Here is a 27191-nt window from a genome sequence, read left to right as displayed (position 1 = left end):
GACATTTAACTTTTTTTTTTCCTACCCTTTCCACAATAATCTCATCAAGACCTTAGATAAATTCAGCAAGTTGTCAAGAGGATACAAAATTAATTAGATCAAATCTCCATCCATGCCTGCACTACTGAAAGAATGATTACAGCCTTCCACACATGCTCCCCAGCGCTTGTTCTCCCCTCCCTGCACACTCGGCTCACACGGGCAAACAGTCATGTGGGCTTTCAGATGCCCAGCACCCGTCTTTGCACAATACCATTTTCCCAGTCCTTAAAAGAAAAACAAGATAGCACAATTAGATTCTTTTTTGTTTTTAAACTGACCAAGAAATAATATAGCAAAAGTAGAGCATAGCACCCTGGACCACACTGTTATTCCGTTCTCAACCTCCCCTTATTTAAAAATCCATTCAGGATGAAGCATCTGTCATAAGCCACGCACCCCAGTGTTTTTACTAAAGTGACAGAGAACCTCCACTGTGGAGTTTCACCTGGGTTAAAGCTTCTTAGTTTGGCTAGGAACATCCACCTACCAGAAGAGTATCAGTGATAATAGATACTCTAGGCTCAAAATTGATGCAAAACAGTTCTACTTTCCAAGCCTATTGCGAGTGTGTTTGTATAATTAATAACTTCATATGATGAATCAGTTTGCTATATTATTTCTCAATCTGTCTACTTGGTCTTGCTCTTCTTCCACCCTCCTTCGATCCCATTTTCCTGCTGTCTGTTGTGCTTTCCTCCACTACCTGCAGCTACAGCCCACACCTCTCAGACTGACAGGGCTTCAGACTCCAATCTCAATTCCCATTCCAGGCCTCCCAAGAGTTGATTGTTTTAGTCAGCTGCACTGCCTGCCTCTTTATCATCTCTGTACTTTAACTGCTTTGTGTCTTGATCATGCAGTGAATTCAGCTTGGAATGGCCTTCCCTTCTCTGCCCCCAAATCCAGCTTTTCCTTCATTGCTTTGCTCAGCCATTCCCTAGCCTCCGACTTGGAACCAGCTACACTCCCTTTTAATCCTCTGTGCTCTGCCTGTCTGTTTTCCCTTGACTCTCAGAATTCATGCTGCCCCAGTCAGATAGAGTACCAGTGAACCTCCTTGTTCAACTATAAGCTTGTGTTGACTTCAAACTGCTATCTTCTGTAATACTCACGACAAAGTTTACAAATAGCCCATGTCTGTGGAATGTTTGTTGAACAGAGAAAGAAAGAAACCAAGGGAAACCTTGCTGTCTGGCCTTTCTTTGAAATTAGGTTTATCACCACCATTATTAAAGTATTATTGTCTAGTGTTTTTGGATTTCAGTTCTTCCCAAAGCCATGAAAATGAGACCAACATTACACATGGTTAACACAATAGTTGATAAAAACTTAAGGGTAAAGAAAAAAAATTAAAAACCAAATAATTGTAACAGTGTTTCTGCTCAAGATCAATTGATTTTCTAAGCCTTTCACACTTAAAAGTGGCATTTGAAAGCCTGCTTTCAATGATAATCTTTTAAATTTATTTCATTTCAGACACATTTATGATTTTAGTGATCATTTTTGAAATTACATTAATATTTTTTATAAAATAAGCATTTAAAACTCTCTGATATGGGTTATTCTAGATTTCCAAGAGTTAAAGGGCAAATATAATGGAGAAAGAACTAGATTCTGTCTAGTCTAAATAGGTTATTAGCACCTCCTCAACAGGATTCAGGTAGAGAAAAATGTAGAATATTTGTCTAAATTTAAACTTCAGAAAAATATGCCCCATGCAATATTTGACATGTGCATATACTAAAATTATCCAATTTTATCTAAATATTTAAAAATAGGATTCAGGTGCATGTGAATTCAAATTCATATTCAAAGGTCAAATTTATCGGGCATATTGTATTGTACATTGTTAACCTAGCTGGATGTGGTGTGCACTTCTGTAATCCCAATACTTGGGAGGCTGAGACAGGAGAATCATAGGTTCATGGCCAACCTCAGCAACTTATATAGTCACTCTACTCTTCCACTCTCAAACAGGGTGTTTCTGATAACTCCCAGAAACATTCTTTGTGTGCACTTGAAACTCGTGTTGGTTAAAACAATTTAACAGAGTTATAAAAATGATATTAAAATCTATATGCGAACAGATATAGCACATTTTATAAATTAAGAAACTAAAAAAAGACTAAATTTTAAGAATTTTTTAAAATTTCATTACCAACAGTAGCAATAGCAGCTTGTATGCTAGGTTTCTGATGAACTTTGCAGGATACCTTTCCTCTAATCCTCAAAAACAGAATAAACAAACTCTAATTCAAAGGGCTTCTTGAAACAACACTCAACCTGCCTCTCGATGTTCTGGTCTCTGACCATACCTGGGTTCAGTTAGTTTCCACTGTGAGGTCTAAATGAGGGAACCTTGCCCCCCACTCCAGGACTCCTGTGGACAGAGCCCTGTTCCTTGAAGTCTCCTGAAGACTGTTTTGCTCCACCCTAAAATCTAAAAATGGCTGAGATACTGTCACTAGTAAGAGGTAGGCGAATCAGTATGCACTTAGTTCTTTTCTTTAAATAAGTAAGATTCCTAGACCCAATGTCCCTCAGTTTCCTCGTCTCCCCTGCCTAGTGGTATATTACTGCTCTAACACTGGTACCGAAGGGAAGGAGTTGAGAAGCTGTCTCCAAGTGTTATGTGCTTGCTGTGTTCACTGCCCAGGAAGGTTTCCTGAAGTTGGCTGTGCGTGGCTTTGCCTTGCACATGGAGACAATGCTGGTTGTATAGGCATTTGCGTGGCTCTCACGTCTACTTTCACTCTGCCTGTCTGGCAGTTTGCTACTTCTTGGACAAGAACTATGTCTATCTCTAGTGTAGCCCCAACTCCTCTTTACAGTAATGAATGTTACTGGTGAAATGGCAGAAAAAATTCATCCCAAGTTTAGGAATCAGAAAAAAAAGAGAAGCTGGTTTTAATTTCTATGTTCTTGTCATCAGAATCATTTTCTCTGTACATAAAATTACTGACATATAACTCAACAGGAGGCAAGAAAGTACCTTCCTGATTGGGATAAGTGAGATAATTGAAAATCCCAATTCAGTTAGATTTTAAGCCCTGGAGAATGTTAAATGCAGGAGTTTTCAGAGCTGGGTTCTCTCTTATGATTACATATGGTCTCTCCATACACAAAACCTGGCTCCCATGGCTTGAGACTGACTCAGAATTGGTAAAGAATGACTGGGCGGAAGGCAAAGGAGGGTCAAGTGTAGGGTACACCAAGATGGATTTGCTCTGGTGCTAGAGTCCTTGTGGATACCGGCGAAGTGGATGGGAAGCAGCAGGCAAGCTTTCCCTCAGCTATAATTTGGGTAATAACTAGCTGCAATCTACACTAAGGTGCTTGACGCTGGTGTGGAAAAAAACAAAACTAAAAACAACAACAACAACAACAACAACAACAACAACAACATACTCGCCCGACAACAACAACAACAACATACTTGCCCTGTGCTCTCCAAGCCTCGAGCAGCTCATTTCTTTTTAGTCTAAATCAATTTTTAAATTTCTACTTGACCCAGCTTCCCACCTCCAACCACAAAGCTCAGGTATTTGGGGCCTTCTTAGTCACCAACTCTATGGTCACATTGGTCCAGTGTGTGGGATAGGCACAAACTGCCCACACAAGGACCAAATGGGATAAAAAACCAGGACTCCGAAGATAAGAAGGGACCTTAACAATTGCCTTATTTACCCTTTCCTTCCTTGATTCATCTGTGGCCACCTTGATGTTTCTTTCTGACTCATCCCATGATCACTTTGCTGCCTCATGTGATTAATCGTCTTTTAAAAATGTTTTGGTTAGCTGGGCGTGGTGGCGCACGCTTGTAATCCCCGCGCTTGGGAGGCAGAGACAGGAGGATCGGGCAGGTTCGAAGCCAGCCGCGCGTGCTCGCTTAGGAGACCCTGTTTCCAAATAAAAATGTTAAAATAGGTCTGGGAGTGTAGCCCGGAGGTAGAAGGGCTTCCAGGAACCCCAGTACCACCAAAAAAAAAAAAAAAAAGTTTTGGTTAGCCAGGCATGGTGGCACATGCTTGTAATCCCCATGCTTGGGAGGAGGAAACAGGAGGATCACACAGGTTCGAAGCCAGCCTTGCTGGCTAAAGAGACCCTGTTTCCAATAAAAATATAAAATAGGTCTGGGAGTGTAGCCCGGAGGTAGAAGGGTTTCCAGGAATGCCAGTACCACCAAAAAAAAAAAAAAAAAAAAATGTTTTGGTTAAAACCATCAATAAAAGAAAGTTGCTTGTGAAAGGAGAAAACTTTGCTTCCCTCTCCAACTGCCCTACACTTCCAAATTATTCTAATTGTGAGAGATGAGAGACTTAATTTCATCAATCCACCAACAACATCATATGCAATACTTGGGAGCTGGACAGACAACCCAAAGAGCACTAGATGGCCTCAGGGCAACACTCGGCATGCATACACTTGCTTTGCAGTGCTGTGGACAGAGGGCTTTGGATCAACCAAACGCATTTCTCCAAGTGCCAGAAGCAAAGTTCTTGGTTGCACTTTAACCCTGAGTGGGCTTCTTTAAATGCTCTACACCAGCATTTAACCAAACTTTAGCTGGTCAAATACCAACACTACAAGTTCAGTCACACAAATGAATCTCACCTACAGCAATATTTACTTAGTATTTTTATGTCCCTGCACTGCTCTTTATTGACTATTTTATTAACTTGCCTTTAAGATATATTTCAAATGGAAACCTCATTATCATTGTTATCAATGGAAATGTGTCACTTTTCATAGATAAAAGGTAACCACAAAAACTACAACTGAATGAAAGCAAAACCATGTTAATTCTAGCTGAATCCAGCTGTAGGGTCTTTAAAGCACCAGTCTAAAGTCTGCTCTCTCTTCTTCAATCAGGAATGGTACCAATTTCAAGGTGTTGTTAATGACAAAATTCCAAACTGAGACTTATTCCTTGACTGAAAGAGAAATAAAAAGGGCAAACACATCAATCACATGATTCAATATTCCTGAAAGCCTTGATGTCCTGAGCCACCTTGGAGTCCACCCCACTTGTAGTCAATACTGTGGTAGGCTCCAGTGCATGAAAGGAATGTGTAATTGGCTAAAAAGAGAATTGGTGATAAAGTCTGTGATCCACTCTGGATTGCTATAAAGATAGACAACACACTCATTATCCTACATAGACCCTGATAATCTTATTAGAATATTATTTCCCAGCTGAAAACTCCTTACACAAATAGCTTGTATATTAATTAACACATATTCAACATTTGCTGTAAACTAATTTAAATTATTTTTAACCGCTCATTTCAATACTGTCTCTACATCTTTCCCTTGCCTATAATGATCATGAGATAATATCTCACTTTACAGATTTCCCCAAATATATAAGCACACTGGAAAAATGGCATTTCTCATCAAATGAGAACATCTCTTTATATTTAATATTTCAACTATTTTGAGAGCTCACAAGAACTCTATAACAAAGTGTGAAATAAGGAATTTTCTTCCATTGAGTATTTATACTTGTGTCCTAATGGCAGCAGTTAGCATTTACATTTTATATTTATGCTACATCGTGGTCCTGGCAGTTTTGTGCAGGGCTAACTCCCTCCACATGTCTTACAGGCCTCTTGGAAGTCAGGTTTTATGGTATTGTAACTTTTGGTTAGAAACAAGAGGCACAAGAGTGGCTATTCACTCTCAGGATTGTTTAATCGAAAAAAGAAAGCTCTTATTTCTTTAGCTGTGGTGAAGGGTAGTGGGGGATAAGCCAGATCTAAAAATAAACTGGATTTTCTTTCTTATTTATACATAATTAGAGCCCTTTTGTAACTACCCATTACCATCTCTATAGTTATTGGATGAATGAATAATATACATTTTTAGATGTGGCAAAGCCAAGAAAGAAGTAGTCAGGGCTGCAACTAATTTATCAACTTGGTGATTAAAGGGCTGGCCCTAGAGGCTCCAGACATCTAGAGACCCAGAGATAAAACAGAGAGGTTGACTGTGTTTTTGCTAATGAATCCAGGGCTTGAAAGATATCAGGCAATTTTAAAGAAAAGCAGTGAGGGCAAGAGACATTAGATAAGGCCAGCAGGGTAATGAAGGGCAAGGCCAGTTACTGAGAGAGAAAATTGCTTCATTTCCTATGATAATGCTTCTGCAGGCTGTGCAGGTCTCTTCTCATACTTTGTTAGTACAAACTATATATACATACAGCATCCGGATGCTATTCACAATGTAGAAGGAAAGAGCCTTGGAACATTCCACAGAGGGGCAGAGGCTTGGGTCTATTACTTAGAAAGGGGGAGGCTAAGAACAATGGTAGCAGAAGGGGGTTAGACTGCAAGTTGAGAATGGTGCTTTGACAGAATGTGAGGGATGCACAGGATTAAATCAAGACAAAGGATGTGAAAGGAAAGGAAAGAAAAGGGAAGCAAACATACTCTGGAAATGTACAATCATTTGGAGCCTGAAATGTGGCAAAGAATGGGACTGGCCGCGGGGCAGTCAGCAGCTCTGCAGAGCTGCTAGGCTCCTTTTGCTCACTGGCTCTTTTGCAGTGGCCAAAATAAAAAGGGTACTGGACACTTGACTCCTCCTCGGCTGGCTGGTCAGCGGACACACTTTCTGCTTAGCAGGAAAATGTGAGGTATTTCAGAAGCAATTCCAGAGTATATTTAGCTCCCAAAGCTGGAGCACAAAAATGTCACATTCTCATGAGACAATCGGCCCAGTGAAAAGAGCAGCATCAGAGGCCTTCTGAAACCTAGGGACGCGCGCATCACAGGGATGCTGCACACAGGGATGTGACATTGGTAAAGCACAGTGTCAGGGAATGAAAAGAAGCGAAGGCATCACAGTTTGGTCCAAGTTAAGGAACATCTTAATGGATCAGAAAAAAAAAAAAAAAAACAAGACTTTTCCAACAGAATCACGCCACCACTAAGTCATACCATACAGCGCTTGGCAACACAAACATTTAAAATAAATCATGAACAGTAAACAGAAAAATAATTCAGAGCAAAATGGAAATTAAATCATAAAAATCATGGCAAAAGGAACATTAAGCTATATCTTTTTAAAAATTTTACATAACAACTCATTGGTATTGCCCCATTAAACACATAACTGATTGTCAAAAATCAAACTCAAGTTTGACAGGGCAATGCAAGGAGTTAGTAGCACAGGAACAGTGATCATGTTAAACACCCATGCAATCACCTCTGCCACCATTGTTTGACGATGTGTAGACTGCTTCCAGCTTTGTCAATATTCATAATAAGGCCCAAGAGAATGAACAATGCCGAATTGTAAAACAATCTGTCAAAGTGTTAACTGGACTCTTTGAGAACCTCCTTTCCTTAGGGGAGTTGACTCGAGAAAATCCACCTTACCCATCCCTGCAGTGAACAGAAAATGACACCAGCCAACAGCTAGCTATTGGGCTGATATAGTTAGGACTTTACTGGAAAGACTTTTTTCCCTAGAAAACTGTAGTGGCCAAAAACAGAGTGATTTTCAAAATAAATAATTTCTTCTTGAACATAGTCCAGAACAAAATATTCGAGGACTGGAGCCACACATCACATATAATGATACATGTTGGGCTTTGGCCTGTCTGGCAGTTTCTCCTTCATCAGGTGCTTTCTTGCAAGGGGTGGTAAGAACAGAGATCCTTCCAACTTAAAGAGGCTCATGAGACAAAACCTGCTTTTTACCCCCTTAAGTGTAAATTAAAAATAGAAGTCTTACATAAAGAATTTCATAAAGAGTAATAAAACTGAGAAAGGGGACATGCTCAAGAATAAGATAAAAGGGGCTAATGTCTACATTTAGGCCAGGGAAGTTGGGCAGCAGAGTGCCTGGCAATCTCAAGAGAAGAGAAGCAAAAGAGAGGATAAAATTGAGCGAGAGGGTTTTTCCAAAAATTTTTCCATTGAAGGTAGAATGGAAATATGTATGCAGAAAACTCCAGGAGAGGACTTGACAGAGACTGTTCTGATCGTCACTGTGGCTGTTCTGCCCTCGAAATGCAAACTCCAACTTGGAAGGAACTCTTGAAAACATATAGAAGTAAACAATTCTGAATGGGGGGAAACAGCTCAGCAACATAACTGGGCTTTTGAGGCTCTGATTTACAAGACTGTTTTTTGGACAAGTAAAGGCCTCTTTGGTTGCAGCTGCGACTGAAGTAGGATGTGTTACCAGAAGCAGCAAATGGCAAGAAAAGAGATGACATTTCCTGTCTGCAGTCAAGCAAAGAAAGCAAAGGAGAATTTAGGACAGTTCACAGTAGAGCCCCTTTCATTTTGTGTGGCTTCCTTTCCATTTTAAATGCATAGCAATTCTGCTTAATTAAATGACATATTTTTGTTTCAGCTGTTGTCCTCTAAGGGCAATTACAGTAGTCTGAGGACCATGGCTCTATTCAAATTCAGCACCACGTGAGAGCGTGAGAGGGAAAGATGCTGTTGGCAAGAAAAGATTTTGCCCTGCTATTTTGCAATTCACTGATTAATGGGCTTTTACTTGGATTGCATTCACTTGCCAAAGCCCACATGGCATTCCGTCACATTATAGTAGGAGGAGAAAGTCCAAAAACTCCCAGCCTGAGAAGGCATGGGAAGGGATCTCAGGATCTACATCAACTTGAGCCAAGCCTCACCTCGACAATGCGGAAGAAGCTCAGAGGATTTGTTATGTGTTTTGTGTGGTCTCGCTTTAGTTGGGTAATAATTTGGGATTGAGCCTCACAGGAGGGTTGGGTTGCAGTCTCTTCAGAGAAGCTTTCAGTGGTGGTGCATTGGAGGTTCCCTCATTGCTGCTGAGGAGGGGGTTCAGCTGGAAGCAGTTACACAGTCCTCCGCACTCTCCCTCCCTCTCCCCCAGAGGAAGAGGCATTTCCAAGGCCTTACCCTTCTTGTCTTGGTGATTATGGGAAGACACTGCCCCCAAAGGGTCTGTGCCATCCGGTGAATCGAGCAGGTCCGTCCAGTCCAGCAATCCTCCCCTAGACTCATACCCCTCTTGAGCCGCCGAATCTGATGTGGTGGTGCTGGGCAAGAGGGAACTGGTGTGCCCTGTTTTCATCACAAATACAGTTAGGGAAAGCATCACCAGAGAGACCCGCACATTTCCTCTGCTCAGTGGCCAGGAGGTAGAACACACATGCTGGCTGTGAGACTGTGAAGAGATGGTCCTAGAAATGACCAGGCACGCTGGTGTTGGCGTGGGGTGTGTACTCAGGAGAAGATTACATGAACCTCATCGTTACAGGTAGAGGGGCCAGATCCTATCCCAGCCCCTTGCTCTACTCTGCACGCAGTGAAGATCATGGTGCCTCCCAATGCTGGGAGGATAAAGTGACAAAAGGGTGAAAGTATCTAGTGTCTGAACCATAGCAGCTGATTAAAAAATATTAGTTGTCCTTCTCTGTTGGTTCCATGCAGCATGAAAGAAAGAGCATGTCCTCTCTGGGACGCTATAGCTGACGGGGCAGGTTCATGGTAGAGGATGAACGTCTCCCATCAAAAATAACCCAGCTGTACTGAGCCCTTCCCATGGAGGCTTACAAGGATGCTCACTCTTCAGTCTCAGCCTCACAGGCCATTCCATTCTGAGAGGAATTTCTACTTTCCAAAAAGACCTGCTCCCACCTCTTTTTCACTGGAAGAGAGGTCTCAATTGTGTTATTACGGTTGTGCCTTTTGAGTGTTCTTATACTAATGCTCGATTCACAGTTTTATGACATAATTTATGATATGTTGTTTTTGAGATCTCATTGACTGACATGTCAAACTAGAGAAAAAAATTATTTTTGAGATTCAGAATAGCCTACCATAGATAACGCCAGAAAAATGGGTAGGTTGGGAGTTATGGCAGATACTCTGGACATATCCTATAGGTACATTTGCAAGCTTTTCCATCATCATTTTGCAAGATTAAATGCAGATCATATCAGATGATTTGATATAAGCTGTCACAATGATTTAAAGAGGCCGGACTCTTTGTCTGGTAGAAATAAAATATAACCTGTCTGTGATTTTCAAGAGGAGTCTCTGGCTTGTTAAACTATCTTACCTATAGCAACCTTCTGAACAATTTTTTAAAAAACATCAGGAAACTACTGTGCATGTGTAATTGGTGCTTTTGTAGAAAGCAAGACAGGTTCACAATAACTCCCCAAATTCCAGCCTTAGGATATGATCACCATGTACATGATTAATAAATACTGGCTGCCAGGAAGATAGATAATATGGATAAATGCACTATATTTCTCTTTTTTGTACAATTATTACTGAAAATTGATTACAAATTACAAACAATATATTTTAAAAATAGCTTTTTAATCTTAAATTTTTGCTTAGAAGGAAAAAGCAAGCCAAGTGGTTCACCTAAGCTAAGATGATTTCTCTGGAGCTTTGGTAATGTTTAAAAAGTCACTTTCTATGCAGATCTTGCATGGCTCCCATACAGCTTCAAACATCCGCTCTGTTGAAAATAGTCTGCTTCATATCCCACTGCTAAAAATATGTTCACTTAAGACTTAAAGAATTCTTAATTCTAGATTTGTTTTGTTTTGTTTTTGGGTTTCTGAGTTTCACATCTCATCTCATAATACTGACAAGAGAACAGGGGCAGGAAAATCAGTCTGAGAAATGGAGGTACAGAATTCCCCTACTCCTTTTTGCTTACATTGGGGTCGAACATAGAACCTTATCTTTCCACTACTGAGTTCCAAGATTGTTCTAATAAAACCTATGACCAGCCAAAGAGAAAATTTGGCCCCCAGTATAAGCAAACAATTAGAAATAGCTTTATAAGGACTTAAAAAGAGAAAGGGAGGAAAGAAGAAATCTCTCCTCCAAGTAGCAAAAATTTCTTTTACCTGAATTGATAGGCCTTTTGAGCTCTTTCGATTTAACTGTGTTCAAGGGGCAATTTTATAGTAATGCCATAAGTATGGTTTAAGGAGAACATTTCTTAATATGGTAATCTAGGGGAAATATATGCCTAAGGGACACATTCTCTGTAGAAAGATTTCCTGGACCATATGTTGCAAATACATGGAAAACTCATTGGTAATGGAAAGCTATGGCTACGCAAGGAAATTAATGTGGACCAGATGGTTGTTAGGTAGGAAAACGCTTTACACAAATGTGAGAAATCAGCCTCTTCTTCCTATTGCTGAAGTGTTAGTCTAATACCCACCACATTTCAATTTTCTATATGTAAATCTAGAGAAACCATGCATCTGATTTACTCAAAAGAAAAGTGAGAGAGAGAGAGAGAGAGAGAGAGAGAGAGAGAGAGAGAGAGAGAGAGGCATGAGGTTTGTAATTTTTTAAATCCGTGTTTGAAGATACAGAACACGTGCCAGTGGTCAATGAAACAATCAGAAATAGCAATAGCTGATTATCAAATCTGATTTCAGAACCATTACATAAAAGTGACACTAAGCAGTAGTGCTTAGTTTGAAGTCAAAATGTGTATTATTGTTACTTCTCCAAGCTTAAAAATTATTAGAAGGAAACCACTTACATTCCTTCTTATAATTTCATTTAGAGGCTATAGCATTTTTATAAATGGCCAAAGAGATTTTGTAACCAAAACATTGCTACAAAATAGGCAATCATATGTAGATATTATGTTGTATATCAATAGATTTACAATGTGTAATTTTGTCTTGTTAGTCTAATAAGAAAGGTTAAATTTAGTGAATAAAATTTATGCTATATAATTCTTCAAAAATACGAACAAATAGATATATTAAGAAAGGTAACTTCAGTGCATCCCATTGTTTCTCTATATTTACAAGTCCTTGTGATTCTAGAGGTTAAAGACCCTTTGGAAGCCAATTAGACATAAAAAGAGACACTAAATCAATACAGAAAAGAAGAGAGAAAGAAAGCAATCAGGGCCCAATTCACTAAATGGGGTTCTTGCATGTGTAACTACTGCATGGAGCTTTTGCCAACAACGTGTTGTATTGAAATGGTCCCTTTTCCTGAGATGGGCAGTTCTGGGTTTGTGGTTTGCTCTATGGTCTACACTTAGCCACAGAGTGCAGGATAGGAAAGGATACTGCTAATAGCAGTGCAGGTGCAGCTAGGACTTTGGGATTGTCTATATCTATATTTTTTTGTTCATAAAAGTAGCAATCTGGTCCTTTGATGCTACAAATACAGAATTTTAATTTCCTCTAGGTTTACTGACTTCAAAATAGGTATCTCTTGTAATAGTTTATATGTTTTAAGAGTCTCTTATATCCTTAAAATTTTTATTGGTGCATTGCAGTCATACATCTTAATGGAGTACGCAGTGGAGGAGGCATACTTATATTTTGTAAGTACTGTCTGGACCATCACTTATTTTGATAGTCAATCATCACCTAAATATTTGCACTGAGTAGAGTCTGCCTAAAATGGACAGTCTGTTGGATGGAAGGAAACTTGCAAGTCCTCTTTAGTTTCATTACAAAAAGCATGGATCGAGAGCTGAGGACAATTGAACATTGTCTTTTAAAGTGTTAATATGGAAGAATTAATAAGTATCTTTCCTTTGAAAAGGACATCAGAGAGACATCTATATCTTGGGGAGTGGTTTTTGTTCTTGAAGAGCATCCCATGGCTTAATTATTTTATCTAAATGAGAAATTACCTGGGAGTTAAAATTGTTCTTAGTACAACTGATGAGTGCTGGGGAGGTTGCTGGTTCAATTAGTTTCCAGGTCTGAATTTCTTAATATCTGATAAAGACTATTCAATTATAGAAAATGATTGCAAATTATGATATTGGAAAAGATCAGATGCTAAGTGGGTTCTTTCTGAAGGCCAAGGCTAAGCTAGGTGCTGTGCTTCCAGAGTAATTTTCTTCCAGTCCTTGGTGTTCAATACTTTGGTCTGAATTGTGGACCAGAGAATGTGGAAGTTGGCGAATGTAAGGGCGCATCTACCCTGCCCACCTCACTGACCCAGTGAGGCACAGTTGGGGCAGAACGGGACAGGTGCCATTTTCCATACCACGCAGCTCCAGTTTATAAGACGCTCTTTAAACCTCTGAGGAGACTTTTTATTTATGTTAATCAGACACAAGGGAGTGAGAGTCATCATGGAGCCACTGAGCACACCTGCATCCCCTGAACTATCTCCATGGACCCCGACTCCCCTCAGCTTGCTTTCTTTGCTTCTCCTTCCCCCTCTCTTCTTTTTCCCTTACTTTTTACCTCCCCTCATACTTAAATTCTGTCCCATAGCTATTACTTAGCTGCATATCTTAAACATACAAATTATCAATGGCTGAACTTGAGTCCACATTAAAATGTCAGAGCTTAAAGTTGCCACCACATAGATTTTTTTTCATATTGCATTTAAAAAACATATGGATTGTTCACCTTACTAAGTATTTGGTGGTACTTTGGGAAACATAAGGGAGCAACTATATCTCAATTTTTTTCATAAAGTTCAGAATATTCTGATTATGGATTTAGTAGCTTTGCTTATTTTAGTGCTGCCGTGATTTGGACTGAGAACAATGGGGCGAATCCTATTTGCACATCATTTCCACTGCATCACTCTTCTTAGTAAACATTCTGAAGAAATCTCACTGAAAATGTTTAAATATTCATGTTCTTTGTGAGATTAAATTTTGATGGCCAATTTCATGCTATATTAGCAAGTTTTACCTAATAAGAACCCAGTGTCTGAGCTCCGGAGATTGTCCCTGCAAAAGGCACTGTCCTGAGAGTTAGTACTGGGTGGGGTGGGGCTTTGTATCAGCTGAGGAGCTCCAATCTACATCAGCTATAAGCACTGTTCTTTTATCTTGGATATACATATGTCCTAAAGTAGTTTCTTTTCCCTCAAGAACTAACTAAAATATTCACCAAATTCCCAAAAGTTGGCATATTTCATGTTGTATTGATTAAATATTTAGGACTCAGTCTCCCACATAAGTGGTCTCATATAAGCAGAGTGATTTTTGAAGCATAGTAAAATCTATAAATAATTTTAGTGAATTGGGGTCCTGAAGTAATAGAGAATCTAATTCATGATGTTTAGGAATGAAAATTATAAACTACCACAGGATGAGTGATTTTAATAATTAAAAAAATATATCAATAAACTGACCATATACTCTGCTGTAAGACATTTCATGATCTGGTAGAGGAGTTGAAATGTCTATAAAATATAATGGGGATAAAAATTAATTAAAAAGAAACCCAAGGTTTGAAAATGCTCGAGAGGATTAGTGAAATAGGATTTCTCAGCTAGATTTCTACTGATATTAAATTATGACAGTAATATCTTTCTTACCATTCAGTGCCACGAAGGAATCTGAAAGACAAAAGGGAGGAGGAGGTTACTTAGTGTTCCCCACTCTGCTCGGTGTGACTTACATAAGTGGGGATGAGCTGATCAGAACTATGCCAACATAAGATCCCCAATTCGGAGTAAATGTTTCTAAATTCCTGCCTATAACCTAAGATGCTCTCTACTCTGTCCAACTTTCCACCTCCATGTCTCTTCCTTCATGTGAGTTTCCTCAAAATCACTGCCAAGAGGCAGAGGTAAAACCAAGAGTTAGCAGAGGAAATGATCACTGCAATTATATGTGATTCTGAGAATTTAAGCCATGCATGTGAATGAAATAGGTAACAGACCACACATCCAAAGAAAGAACTTTTCTTTGTATTCTCTTTCTCTTTTCATTCTCATGCTCATGCTGGAAGGCCCTGTTCAGGATCATGATGTTCTGTAACCAACAGGTGTTTTGGTTTGGAAATCAAAATAAACAACCAAGCCCATGCACTTATTAGGCAACATATGTAGGTGTGTTTGTGTGTCTGGGCCCGGTCACTGGTTCACTCCACCTGTTATTACAGGTTCTAACACCGGCTCTTTATCATTTCCTCATTTCTTCTTAGAGTCCTGTTAGAGTCATTGTGTGCCAATTAACTGTCCTCTCTAAATACGTGTGTGGATAGGTAGGTCTGATAGAAGAGGTTCCTGCTCCAGCAGGAGAATGGGGAGAGGAGAGGCCTCAGGAAAGGCAGGGAGGCAGCGGAGCAGCCTTCTCTCCTGTCCAGAGAGCATCTGTAGGAATGGGGTTAGGCAGCGACACCCTAGAAAATGCAAGGCAAGTTTAGAGGCATGGCTGGCTGCTGAGACTGTGCTGGGAAGAAAGAGTAAATCCCTGGAGTGGGACCTGAAGATTTCCCCTATGCTAGACTACCTTAGTTTCTTTTGCCTGAAGACACAGATATGGGTGAGCCTGTTGATACTGTAGACATTTCTTAGACAAAGTAATAACCATCTTCACATTCTTCATATATTTCCTAATTCAATCCAAAGCCACACCCATCTTTCTACAGATGCTCAAACCACCAGATCATAAAAATATGATGAAAATGGCTTACTACAGTGATCTAATTAAGTAATTCTGAATACACATGCACACACTCCAAAACTTGTTTCTCCCAACATGAAGCTATAAAGCAACAAGACAACTACCGGCAATGATCAAATGTCAGATTGTCTTCTTGACATAGATAGGAGTTCATATGTGTGTGACAGAGGTATTTGTGATAATACTGTTTCTTGTAGTAATTTTTTAATTTGTAAATTATTCATGTGAAAACATAATAAATAAGATTATATTTGTAATATACGATATTTGTAAATGAAAAATATGTAGAACAAAGAATATGGAGATAAGGCTGCCTACTACCCAGTACTTGATTATATCTGACCTCTAAAAACACGTAAGATAGAAACTTAGATGCTACTTCAGTCTGAAATTTTAGTACTCATGACTAAAAGGCTTTAGAATAATTTCTATGATTTGCATTGTTGAATCAATTATCAAAAGTGATAGTTTAATTTCCATAGAAACTACATTTTGAATGCAAGTTTTTGAAATTTGGCATCTTTAACATTTAAAAAAACATAAACATATTTTCTAAGAGCATGGTATTATTCTTTAATTTAGCATTAATAAAGCATTTTTAGGACAATGGGACAACATTTTTATCAGGATCCTTTAAAAGTTCTAATTAAAATATTATCATTTAATAACATTTTAACTCTGAGATTAGTATGATAGGCCAATTTCTATGAACAGGTTATTTTGAATCACTTTGTGTTTTGGGGTTATTTATGTAACTTTTTCTTCCACAAAAGGTAATATACAAGCTGGGCGTGGTGGCGCACGCTTGTAATCCCAGCATTATGGAGGCTGAGACCTGGAGGATCACGGTTCGAGGACAGCCTCAGCTACTTAGTGAGGCCCTCTGCAACTCAGTGAGACCCGGTTTCAAAATAAAGAATAAAAAATAGGGCAGGAGGTGTAGCTTGGAGGTCAAATGCCCCTGGGTTCCATCCCCAGACCCACAAAAAAAAAAGTAATATACATAAATTCAATTTTAAAAAATAATTACTTTTGTTAGTCAATATGTTCAAGAAGAATAAAACAGCCTCACTCAATTAAAATCTAGAGCACAATGATCAATCTTTTTATTATTTGTGTAAAAATTACAGTGTAAAAGCACATTTAAAAACAACGAAACTATCATTTTGTAATGGAAATGCTGATATAACTTACTGCTTTGCTATAATTAATAGCCTCTAGAGTGAATCACTCCCACAGATTCCACAGCATCAGAGTTATGAAAGAGGTGCAGCCTTGACAGCAGCCACATCGACAATGCTGGCTTTCACATACGCCGCTTTTTTGACTTGCTCTTTGGGAGATGACTTCTGTTTATGTGAGTTTAGTGTCACTTATTCTCAGCTCCACATGTGGGGTAATGTTACTAGGCTAGTTGATAAAAGCACTGTCCTTTACTTAAAGACAAACATGGATATAAAGCTCTACTTACTGTGACAGTCTCCCAAGCCATCTGTGTTGCCACGCTCTATGTCCTGCTCAAAAGTCAGTCTTTAAAAAACAAGAGGACAGGGAAAGACAGAAACAAATAAAAATGTGAGCCATTACTCAGAAATGAGTCTTAAGGTTCACTAAAGAAAGTAATACAGTTTGATAAATTGAGTGGCAGGTGCAAAAAGAAACAGAATAGCTTGAAAATTTATCTCTGAAGTTTATAGAAATGAGTCCTATGAGAGTCTCCAAAGAGAGTCCATGGTTTAAGCAGTTAATTCAGCTCTCATTCAAGGAGTTAATTAGTTTGTGGATTATTTATATCCATTTTAACTGATTCCCTGAGCATTTTTAAGCATTTAAAAGTTTAAATGCTTAAGCTAATACAAGCAATAGAGAGGCCTATACATTAAAAGTCTTTCCCTCTCTACTTTGTCTTTCACTCCTTCTCTTGCCCTTTCAGACCTCTTCTATTTCTTTGTCCAGAAAATATAGATGGCAGGTGGATATGCAGGGCCCGTGAGGAGATAAGCAGTGATGATGGGTTTTTCTGAGAGCTCACGGCCAGACCTGGTCCCACCCCCAGTAGTATTACTTACTCTTCCCCATGCACATTTTTCTTTCAAGTCCATTAGGTCAATAGTGGGCTGTACAAGCTACATAACATTAGCAAAATCAGTTTTAATAACACCTATATTCGTTTTTTAAAAAAGCACACTGGAATCACCCCAAAGAATATTGTCCTTTGGGAAAATTGTGTGCTTATTTCCATAGTTTATTTGAAATTTCCTATTTTTGTTACTGCTTTCAGAGTTTGTGAGCCATTTCAGAAAATTGTTTTGGAAACTACACCTTGATCTAATAATCCATCACAATGTCTTTTGCTGCATTAAAAATCAAATTCATCTTCAAAGGATAAAGATTTCTAGTGGTAATGAAAGCCAGTATTCACCAAGCCCTGCAGCCGAGTCTCCAAGCAGAGTCTCACATGCTTTAAGCAATGCCAGGCATTGAAATATGTATGTAAGCCTTAAAGGAACTATTTTAGAGCTTTGGTGTTGATTTAAAAATAGTTTATAAAAATATTGTTACCTTTGGTTATACATTTAACATAGAAAAAAGATAAGTCATTTCTTGGCTATCTCCCTCATGTTTAGTGATCCTTTCTTTTTGATCCCAAGGATTACCATGAAAAGATAATCTTCACTCTATGGTATGTCAACAGAGTCTCACATGCTTTAAGCAATGCCAGGCATTGAAATATGTATGTAAGCCTTAAAGGAACTATTTTAGAGCTTTGGTGTTGATTTAAAAATAGTTCATAAAAATATTGTTACCTTTGGTTACACATTTAACATAGAAAAAAGATAAGTCATTTCTTGGCTATCTCCCTCATGTTTAGTGATCCTTTCTCTTTGATCCCAAGGATTACCATGAAAAGATAATCTTCACTCTATGGTATGTCAACATTGCTACTTGAAAAGATATTCTAATAATATGCAATGTGTCAACTCTTTGAATTGGTCAAGTTTCTAGGTCAGAATTTATAGTTATCATTTGCTGTGTTTATGGGACAACTTGTCCTCAAATTATGCAGGTAGCCATCATTGGATATGCCCTTCTAGCTATTTGTCTAGCTATTCTAACATAAGAAAGGAGGCTCAGAGTGATGTGAAAATGGTTCTGTTCACCCTTTGGATCTGGGGAGGCTCAAGGGATGGCTTGGTTAAAGGAAAGCCATATGGTACCTTACTTGAATTGCTGTAGCCTATCAAAGACATGCATTGACGATTTCCCCAAACATTATCTTGTATTTCACATCCACAGAAGAAAAATCATACAAAGAAAGCTCTTAGCCAATGCCATCTAGGCATTTAAAGCTAAGGTAACAATTTTAAAGCCCAATTCACAGTCTTCGTACACCAGCTTGATCTAGCTGACCTACTGGAGAACTGCCAAGAATTGAATGACTGCCTAATAGGTAAAAGGGTCAACTGTTCTTCAGCAGAGGAGAAAGCTTTATTGGATGTGTATGCCATGCTTGCAACATAAATGTATGGCTAAACAAATGCTCTGCAATTTCTTCTCAGCCTGGTACAGTCAATTAGAAGAGTTGGTTCTGCTATGGCTGGACAAACCACTCACTAATCTAATTGGTATCCCATTGCTCCTTCTCTGCTGTCCTCACACTGTGATGATCACGCAGGCACTTTCTTGCCCTTCTCTCCAGGGAATACTTTGAAGCCCATGGTTTTCCTTTCTCTGTGTTTTTAATTGGTCTGAGGGTGATTATCCAGTAGGAAATCTGCCACATATGATGAGGCATTTTATGCAATGAGAAAAGGAAGGACAACAGCGGCAGCTGAGGCCTGTGCACAGTGGCAGAGTGGTGGCAGTGTGAGTGGGCCCGGAGAATCCTACATGCAGAATGTATAACAACCAAAGGTCGCTTTACCCTCCCCCACTCCTGGGCTCCTCACCTGCTGTTGGGTGACAGATGCACACAGGAACCTCCTTCCTTTGCCCACCCACAGTATGGGTCTCTGGAAGCGATACAGGTTCTGCAGAAGAGGATGACCATGATTTACCTGACTCTTTTCAAACCACAGAGGACTTTCTCATTATTATGTGGCAAAATACATACTTTTTACATTTCCCATGCCGTTCACAACGACCAAGGGGAACCTTTATCACACAGGTGGAGAAGGCAACATAAAGAGAACTGCTTCCTCTGTCCAGCTGCATGCCCACAATCCTTTTGTCTTCCACTCCATCATAGCTGCACCTGGTTTTGTGAGGCAGGATATCATTAATGGATTCTCTGGGTCAGTTTCCTTTGTGCTGCACCACCCATACAGCCCACTCCCCAGTCCACGGGGTCATCTCTTATTCTGATCTAACTGAAGGTGAAACAGATCCCATGTTACACATGCACACAGATACATATAATCAGATACAATCATGCATCTATATAAACACTATACTGGCAAAGAAAAATAATACTTTTTATGTGCTAAAAAGGATTTTTAAATAGCATGAAAAGATCATTTAACAATACATAAAACACACGCCTGCCATTATTTTCTCTGAATAAAAGGGGGTCATAAAGCAAAAAAATAAATAAATAAAAAACCACAACAACAAAAAACTAAACAAAAAACTAATTACAAGAAAGGACCACACATTCCACTCACTTTTCTGGGTTGTAAACGCTCATCTCCTCCAGGAAAAGGCTGTCATTTAGGAAACCACTGTTTCCTATCCTGGCCAAGAACTTCAGGATGATTCCTTTTTCTGAGCCCAGGAAAACCACAGTGTGATTCTGATATGGCCCAGCAGCGGTGTCCACTGCAATTTTGGTCAGACGGTATCTAAAATGATAGGATCACATTTTTTACCGTTTGGTTAGTCTATCAAAAAGTGTCCCCTTTTCTACTTCAAACAATTGTGACATAGCTTTCTAGTAATAATCTTGAGAAAATATATGCATATATATAATGCTCTCAAGCTGTTCTGGTTCTTTATTTCCATATGCAGAGCATTAGTATGGCTCCAAAGGGGAGGAAAGAGGTATGTGTGTGTGCAGGCCAAGTTCCATAATAAATAGAGAGCCATAACCATCTGAAACTATTCAGCAATGATCCTTTTCATGAGCAATAAAGAAAGACTGATGCCTGCTGAGAGGGTTAAAAAAATAAGTGAAATAATCAAACATTTCTTTTAACATTGAAAAAGAAAAATTGCTACCAACCTCCATACCCCGCCTCTGAGGTGCAAGCATTTGTCAACCAAATATTAGATTGAAAAGCTTTCTGATTCTATGTAGAGGGGCTAAGAGAGTTCAGAAGGTGTAGGGATCATAGTAAGAATATACACAAGGATATGCAAGCCAAACAAGATTCACATAAAGCCTAAGATAGAGGGTGTCCAGATAATAAATCCTCCTGGGCACCCTCTTCCTCTGAAGCCCCCCAGTCCTTCAACCTTTCACACACACCTATTCCTCCTAAGCACACGGCAGAAACCATGAGCCCTCCTGCAATTATATACCATGGTTCCTATGCTATGGTCAAGAGCTATCATAGTACTTTAATATCTTTCAGTAAACATAAGGTATAAAAATTTTATAAAGTAAATTAACATTTTGTTTGAAGACTGCCATAATCATATGGTACTTGGGAAATACTATTTGAAAATAAGCTCTCAATAAGCACAGGAAAGAATATTTTATGTTATCAAAGATTCTGTTGGCCACCACTTCAGATAATGAATACTCTATGTATTTAGGCCAGGTTGAACCTTCCATGATTGCATGTTTTACAAATGTGGAGTCCATGCTGCTTGACAGTTAAGAATCCATGGACCATCTCAGACAGAATCTGTAGCATGTTTTGCAATTAAATCCAACCAAACAGGTATCCACATCCATTCTTTGGTTCTCTTTCACCACTTTTCCAGTTTTACACAGATTAGATTAATGAACAAACCCGGAAGAAAATATCATACGTTCCTTTAATTGCTGGCATATATACAACTAGCTTAAAATATTGGAACTCTTCTCGCTAGAAATATGGCTGTGGGGATTTGGATGGCACCCACCCAACTTGCCAGCATTTCATAACTGAACCAATGCCCAGGATAGCAGAAGATGTTTGTGGCATTTCAAAGCATGATCCACTGATAAATTCTATGAGCACAAAACAAAAGCAAAGAAATTCATTTAGGAATGGTTTACTTGGCACCCACCTGACCATTGTTCTCAGGAACCATGGTCTGTTGATGATGGAAGGCACTGCCTCATCCATGAGGGGGTGTGTCTTAATGAAGTTCAAAGTGTCATCAGGAAACTCATTGGAGGTTGTATATTTCTGTAAGGAGGATGAGCCTGCACAGCAACCTGGCCTAAAATGAAACAAAGTGTGGGAAGGAGGGAGTTTATTTCATGCCTTGTGGCAAATTCTTTGAATGAGCTGCTTCTCTAAGCATCTGGCATGAGGGAGAATGTACCGCAGGCTAAGAGAGGAAGTTGAACACTGCAGAATGCCACCACATACAATATGCTGAGAATTCCTCTGGGCTGCCTCCGCATTTCAGAAAGGAGACTTGGCCAGTTCAGTTCAGCTTCATCTTGGAGGAAGCGTGGCTTTCTTTCAAAAACACAAATTAAACCCCAATAAAGTAGTGATGGCGCTTGAAATAAGTATGTGCTTTGCACATATCTCGGGGATGGCTCTATTTATTCAAAAACCCTGCTGGAGGTTCTTGAGGCATTTGCTCCACCAAGGGAGGAATTAAATTGACTTTTCCACAAATGTACAAATGAAAGATGTTCAAAAAGTCACCAGGGTATGTACCAAACAAGACTCAATGGAAGTGTCTTTGATTATCTGGGACTGATAATATTTGTTTTTGCTTTTAACCATTGCTTTTATTTTTATGTGATTTGGACAGGTACAAAAAGGCAATTATACCAAAGATCCTTTTCTGAAATGTTGTTTTCTCATAACTGAACTATGACAGCAAAAAAGTTGCTTCTGAAAGACTGTATGGTTTCAAGAGTCAAGGAACTTCCCAGCAAAGTCAAATCAGGGAAGCACTAAAGCTTCCACATATCTGGTTTTCCTTCAGGTGCAGGAGAGGAGTTTGGGCCCTAACAACATCAGCAAATTCTATCTCCCCACCACCTATCTCCTTTGTTTTGGTGCTCACCCTGCCAGCCCCATGAAAGCATCCTGATGTCTGCAAGAGGGACACAGCAGACATGCAGAAGCTTGTGGGGAAACCCACTGCTGTGGGTAGGGACTCACTTGAAGTACATGTGCTGGTGATTGAGAGTGAATGCATCTCCTTTGCACAATAAAGAGAGAGTATTGCATGAGTGCTCCTCCAAACCCATAACTGCCTTAGCTCCCCTCTGCTTAATCAAAAAGAAGTTGGTCTCAGGCAATGACTTGTAGAATCGGCCTGAGGTTGCTGGAGTGTGCTTTTCCCACCAAATCTGCTCTCCCTGAGCAATAGAGTATGAACACGCTAGCTCATGAAGATGAAGATGGGTGTCCACAAGACTTTCTCAGAATATGGTGGTTCATAATGTCTAATTAAATGCACTTATAGGTACTGAGTGTATGTATGTGTATCAGTGTGTGTGGGGGTGTTGAGAAAGTGATTTAGAAAACAAAATATAAGACATCGCTTTCTTCCAGAGGCACACAAATTTGATGGTAATGTTTCCATATAACTTGGATAATGGAGAGTGTGGTTGGAGATCCCATTCTAGTTAGAATTAGCTGTGTTAGTGGGAGGATCTGAAGGAGCTTATATAGGACCATTCTGGGTTGTTTCTAAGCCATAGGCTTTCATTTGAACAAGCCTAGGGCATAATTTGTGGATAGATGATGCTACACTTCATCAGAACTCAAAAGGCCAGAACATAGCACACCAGAGATACCCTTATGGTCTACTGTACTCCAGACTCTTTTTGCCTTTTGGCCTGGAGTCCTAGACTCAGCTCTGATTCATGTTGGTCACAAAATTCAGGAAACACTATTTCTATTTCACATTTTATTAGGGTTTAGAGACATGATTAAAACTGAGGGAAGCAAAAGGGATTAGCAGATATGATTCCTCTAGGTATGTGAAATGTACAATACATTTCACCTTCTTAAGTCTCAGGTTCCCCAAGTATAGACCAATGGGGCTGGCTGTAGTAGATGGTTCACATCTCCTTAATATTGTGTTGCATGAATCCACATTTATAGAAGCTACAGAGTTATGCTTGGTATGACTTAAAGCTTACTCTGGATTTTGGCTAAGGGGATGAGGGCAGATGATTTCCAAAGCCTTTCTCTTCTTCTGGCATTTGCATTTACTGCTAGCACAGAAGACACAGTATGCAGGACAGAGGATGTTCACTGTCAAAGGAGCACGCTCCCTCATTCAAGAAGTTTAAAACAGACAAAGACATATTTGCATGTACCTGGGCTTAGGGACTCGTTCATCAGGAACTGGTGTCCAGGTGGAATCAGGAGACTTCTGTTCCTTGAATCTCCCAGTAAAAACACTGGCAATGTCAAGCATGTCGTAGGCACATACTGCAGACCCCGGGATGCTGCAACATGATGTTCCACACAAAGTGTTTCCCAAATGTTGTACATATAGTATGGAAAACATACTTTGAAGACATTTTCCTATTACAGGCAGTTGGAATTTAAAGTTCATACCCTGAAGACCACAAACTCACGAGATATTAATGTTTCTCTCAATCAAATTTGAATCAATAGTGTTAAAGAAGAGGCTAGTTATCACAAACTCACACAGAAAAAAAACACCCTTTATCTTTCATTATCTCTGAAAAGAAAAGATCATTGAACTGGTGATAAAATATTTCTAGAGATAAAAAAATAAAAGTCTCTGAAGAACATTCTTTATCTCTAATGTTGCTGAAAAATTTTAAAGTGTTCTTCCATTACCCATATATTCCTTGTTTGAATTTGCTTCTTCAAGCCAAGGGCTGAGAACACACACACACACACACACACACACACACACACACACACACACACACACATCAGTGGAAAAATTGGGTGTGTGCATGTATGTGAGGACAAACATATTTTGTACTCATTACTGTCTCTTTAAATTTTTATTTTCTATTTATTTGCTTACAATTAAACAATTTAAGTCTCTAAATCACTAGCACTTTGTAAATACTCTATAAAGTTCCATATTATAATAATAATGACAGTAGTCTGAACTTATAATTACATCCTTGCCTGGTACTCTTGGAAGGACTTAGGCTTTCTCTCTCTCTCTCTCTCTCTCTCTCTCTTTTCATCAATGGTGGGAAGGCATGAATAATTTATTCCTCCGGGTATACTGTTTAATTTGAACTCATGGTTTTTTTTTTTTTTAACTATGGTTGCTCCTTAAATTTGGCCAAATAAATTGTAAGCACCAGCTGACCAAGAGTTTTAATCAGGCTTTGAGGTAGTGAGCCATTACGTAGCAGTAGCATCCAGGGCAAGAGACATGGTGCTTTGCAGTCTGGGAGCATCATCTAGGGTGGGAGAAAGATTTAGTCTTAACTTTGCAGAAGCTGAAAGGATATGGAAATCACTTCATAAGTAAGTGATTAAGAGAATTTTATGCCATCCTTAATTTCATAACACAATTATTGAAGTATTACTAATAAAGCAAGAAATAGGGAGATGATTAAAAAGCTTTTTCAAAAAAGGCAGCAGGAAGAATTTAAAGTATGCAGTATATACGTGTGTATATTGTTTACAGGATTAGTATTAAAGTCTATAGTATATTTGTGTATGTATCATTCACAGAACTAAGAATATAACACAGTGATCTCTGTTTTCCTTGGTATTTCAGAATACAGAACTATTTATTTAATCTTGTAATATTCTCCTCACATCTTCCCTTCCTAATTGTAACAAATTTACATATTTACCTTATATATCAAGAAAAATCAGACAAATATTGCTTGAGAGACTTTATGACACACCTCATATTACCTAGAGCTACCATAGGGTTTTATGTTCTTTTCAAGGGTAAAATCATTTGTAAAGTGTTTTTTCATTCTCTCTCCTTTCCTTTCTACTTCCTTTCCTTCCTTTCATCTTCCCTTCATTCCTTCCTTTCCATCTCCTGCTGTTTGTTTCAACATATATTCATGAAATTTTTAGTCTAGAGCAGTAAGTACTTCATAGATAATGGAATCCTCCCTTCAGTTGGCTCACAGGTCAGTGCAGAAGCAAATGTAACAACAACAACAACTCCAAAGCAATGTTAGGAGCAGTATGTACAAAAGATATGCATAAGGTTTCATGGAGGTGACTTAGCTGAGAGGTGGAGCATCCACAAAGTTTCAGTGGGCAGACATCACTTGGGCAGGCAGACCTAGCAGAGGGCCACCCACTTGCAGAACATGGACATTCTAGACTCAGCCCTAGCTCTGGCAGGCCCGTGGTAGAGCCTGTGTAGAGAGGGTGAAAGGGAACAAGTTGATGAGGGCAGGGAGCCTGACCACGAAGGGGACAGCGTGCCATGCCAGGGGCTGTTTTTTCTCTTAGGGCAAAGGGAGACCCTCAGGGATTAAAAATAATCTGACAACCAAATCTGCATGTGTGGATGAATTAAGAAGGAGCCAAAGCCAGAGAAGGACCATAATGTATAGAGGAAAATGATTATGTATATTTTTAAACTGGGATGTTGGATTGCCATTCTCTGATTTTACTGAACATATATGACTTCTGAGATTGCATATGCATCTCAGAAACACTAAGTGGATATTTCTTAGGGACCACTAGAGAAAACAGCTTAGATGGAGCATCTATAATATACAGGAACCCACTCTGGTATTTTAATTACAAATTAACCTACACTTTCAAAAATCAAAACAACCCCAAACTAGAAATGTGCTTTAAATTCCACTGGCCCTTGCATTCCCCTGTACTAAGACAGTATGCTTTTACAAAATCCTATGTAGATGGGTTCTGATATATGAACAATCGAACCCTGCATTTTTTAGATCTTTTTTATCCTCAAGTCTAAAAATCCCTACAGATGGGTAAAGCTTACCTTAATCTAATAGAATGGTTCTTGTTGCAATATAAACTCATATTTTCATTTCTTGTCAGTGGGAAACCCTAGGCTCTTGCCCTCCATGTATTGAAGAACATAATTTCACCCGTCCTCTCACAGTGTTTTCTGCTCTACTCAGCTCCTAAACATTTCTTTCTAGATGCTATCCTCCCAGTCTAGCATTTTTGCATCTGCCATCTGGGCACTAACCAAGTTCTTAAAAGTCTTCATACAAATTAGTATTCCAAAGCAAAACAGTGTATTCCTAGAGGAAGCTATTTCATATAGAATACTCAAAACTGACCGTAGAAATGAGAACTTGCTAATATATATGTAGATTATGTGACCATGTCCAGAGTTATGATCAATTTTCACACAGTTGTGCTAGGACTCTGAAATCTCATTGGCTCAACAGAGGGGTGAGTACCTGGGAGGGATACTGACACTTATTTCCTTCCATTCAGTAATATTTATACAGTTTTCATTGCTTGAGGGTCAATTCTGTGCCATTCTTCAACGTCTTAGCTTAACTAACAGAAAAATAAGAGTGGATAGGCGGGCACTCAATATCTTTAGGTATAGTGTTGAATGAATTACAGGATTCCTCACTATTGTAGGAGTTGGCATCTGGGCCAAGAACCAATTTGTTAAGTGAGATCACTCAAGGATGACTTACTCAATAGGATAATAAC

At 39.1% G+C, this 27191-nt stretch overlaps 1 protein-coding gene across 3 annotated transcripts in view; it reads right to left on the bottom strand.

Annotated features, from left to right (window-relative positions):
• Positions 1–27191, bottom strand: part of SEMA6A (semaphorin 6A) — a gene marked incomplete at both ends in the record, with an annotated part of 65727 nt that overhangs the window by 14217 nt on the left and 24319 nt on the right. The window contains 9 exons of one of the 3 annotated variants that reach the window (XM_080698929.1): positions 8946–9110; positions 14160–14210; positions 14346–14366; positions 16910–16968; positions 19389–19469; positions 19553–19693; positions 20103–20279; positions 21655–21810; positions 23885–24016. In XM_080698929.1, the coding sequence (XP_080555055.1) occupies positions 8946–9110; positions 14160–14210; positions 14346–14366; positions 16910–16968; positions 19389–19469; positions 19553–19693; positions 20103–20279; positions 21655–21810; positions 23885–24016 (983 nt within the window). The remainder of the gene's footprint in view (positions 1–8945; positions 9111–14159; positions 14211–14345; positions 14367–16909; positions 16969–19388; positions 19470–19552; positions 19694–20102; positions 20280–21654; positions 21811–23884; positions 24017–27191) is intronic. The other 2 variants (XM_080698930.1, XM_080698931.1) reach the window with 2 other exon arrangements.

The sequence above is a fragment of the Muscardinus avellanarius genome, assembly GCF_963383645.1.
Source record: "Muscardinus avellanarius genome assembly, chromosome: 7".
NCBI classification, from domain to species: domain Eukaryota; kingdom Metazoa; phylum Chordata; class Mammalia; order Rodentia; family Gliridae; genus Muscardinus; species Muscardinus avellanarius.
Note: the sequence above shows the minus strand (reverse complement) of the source record. Positions and strands in the feature narration are given on the sequence as shown.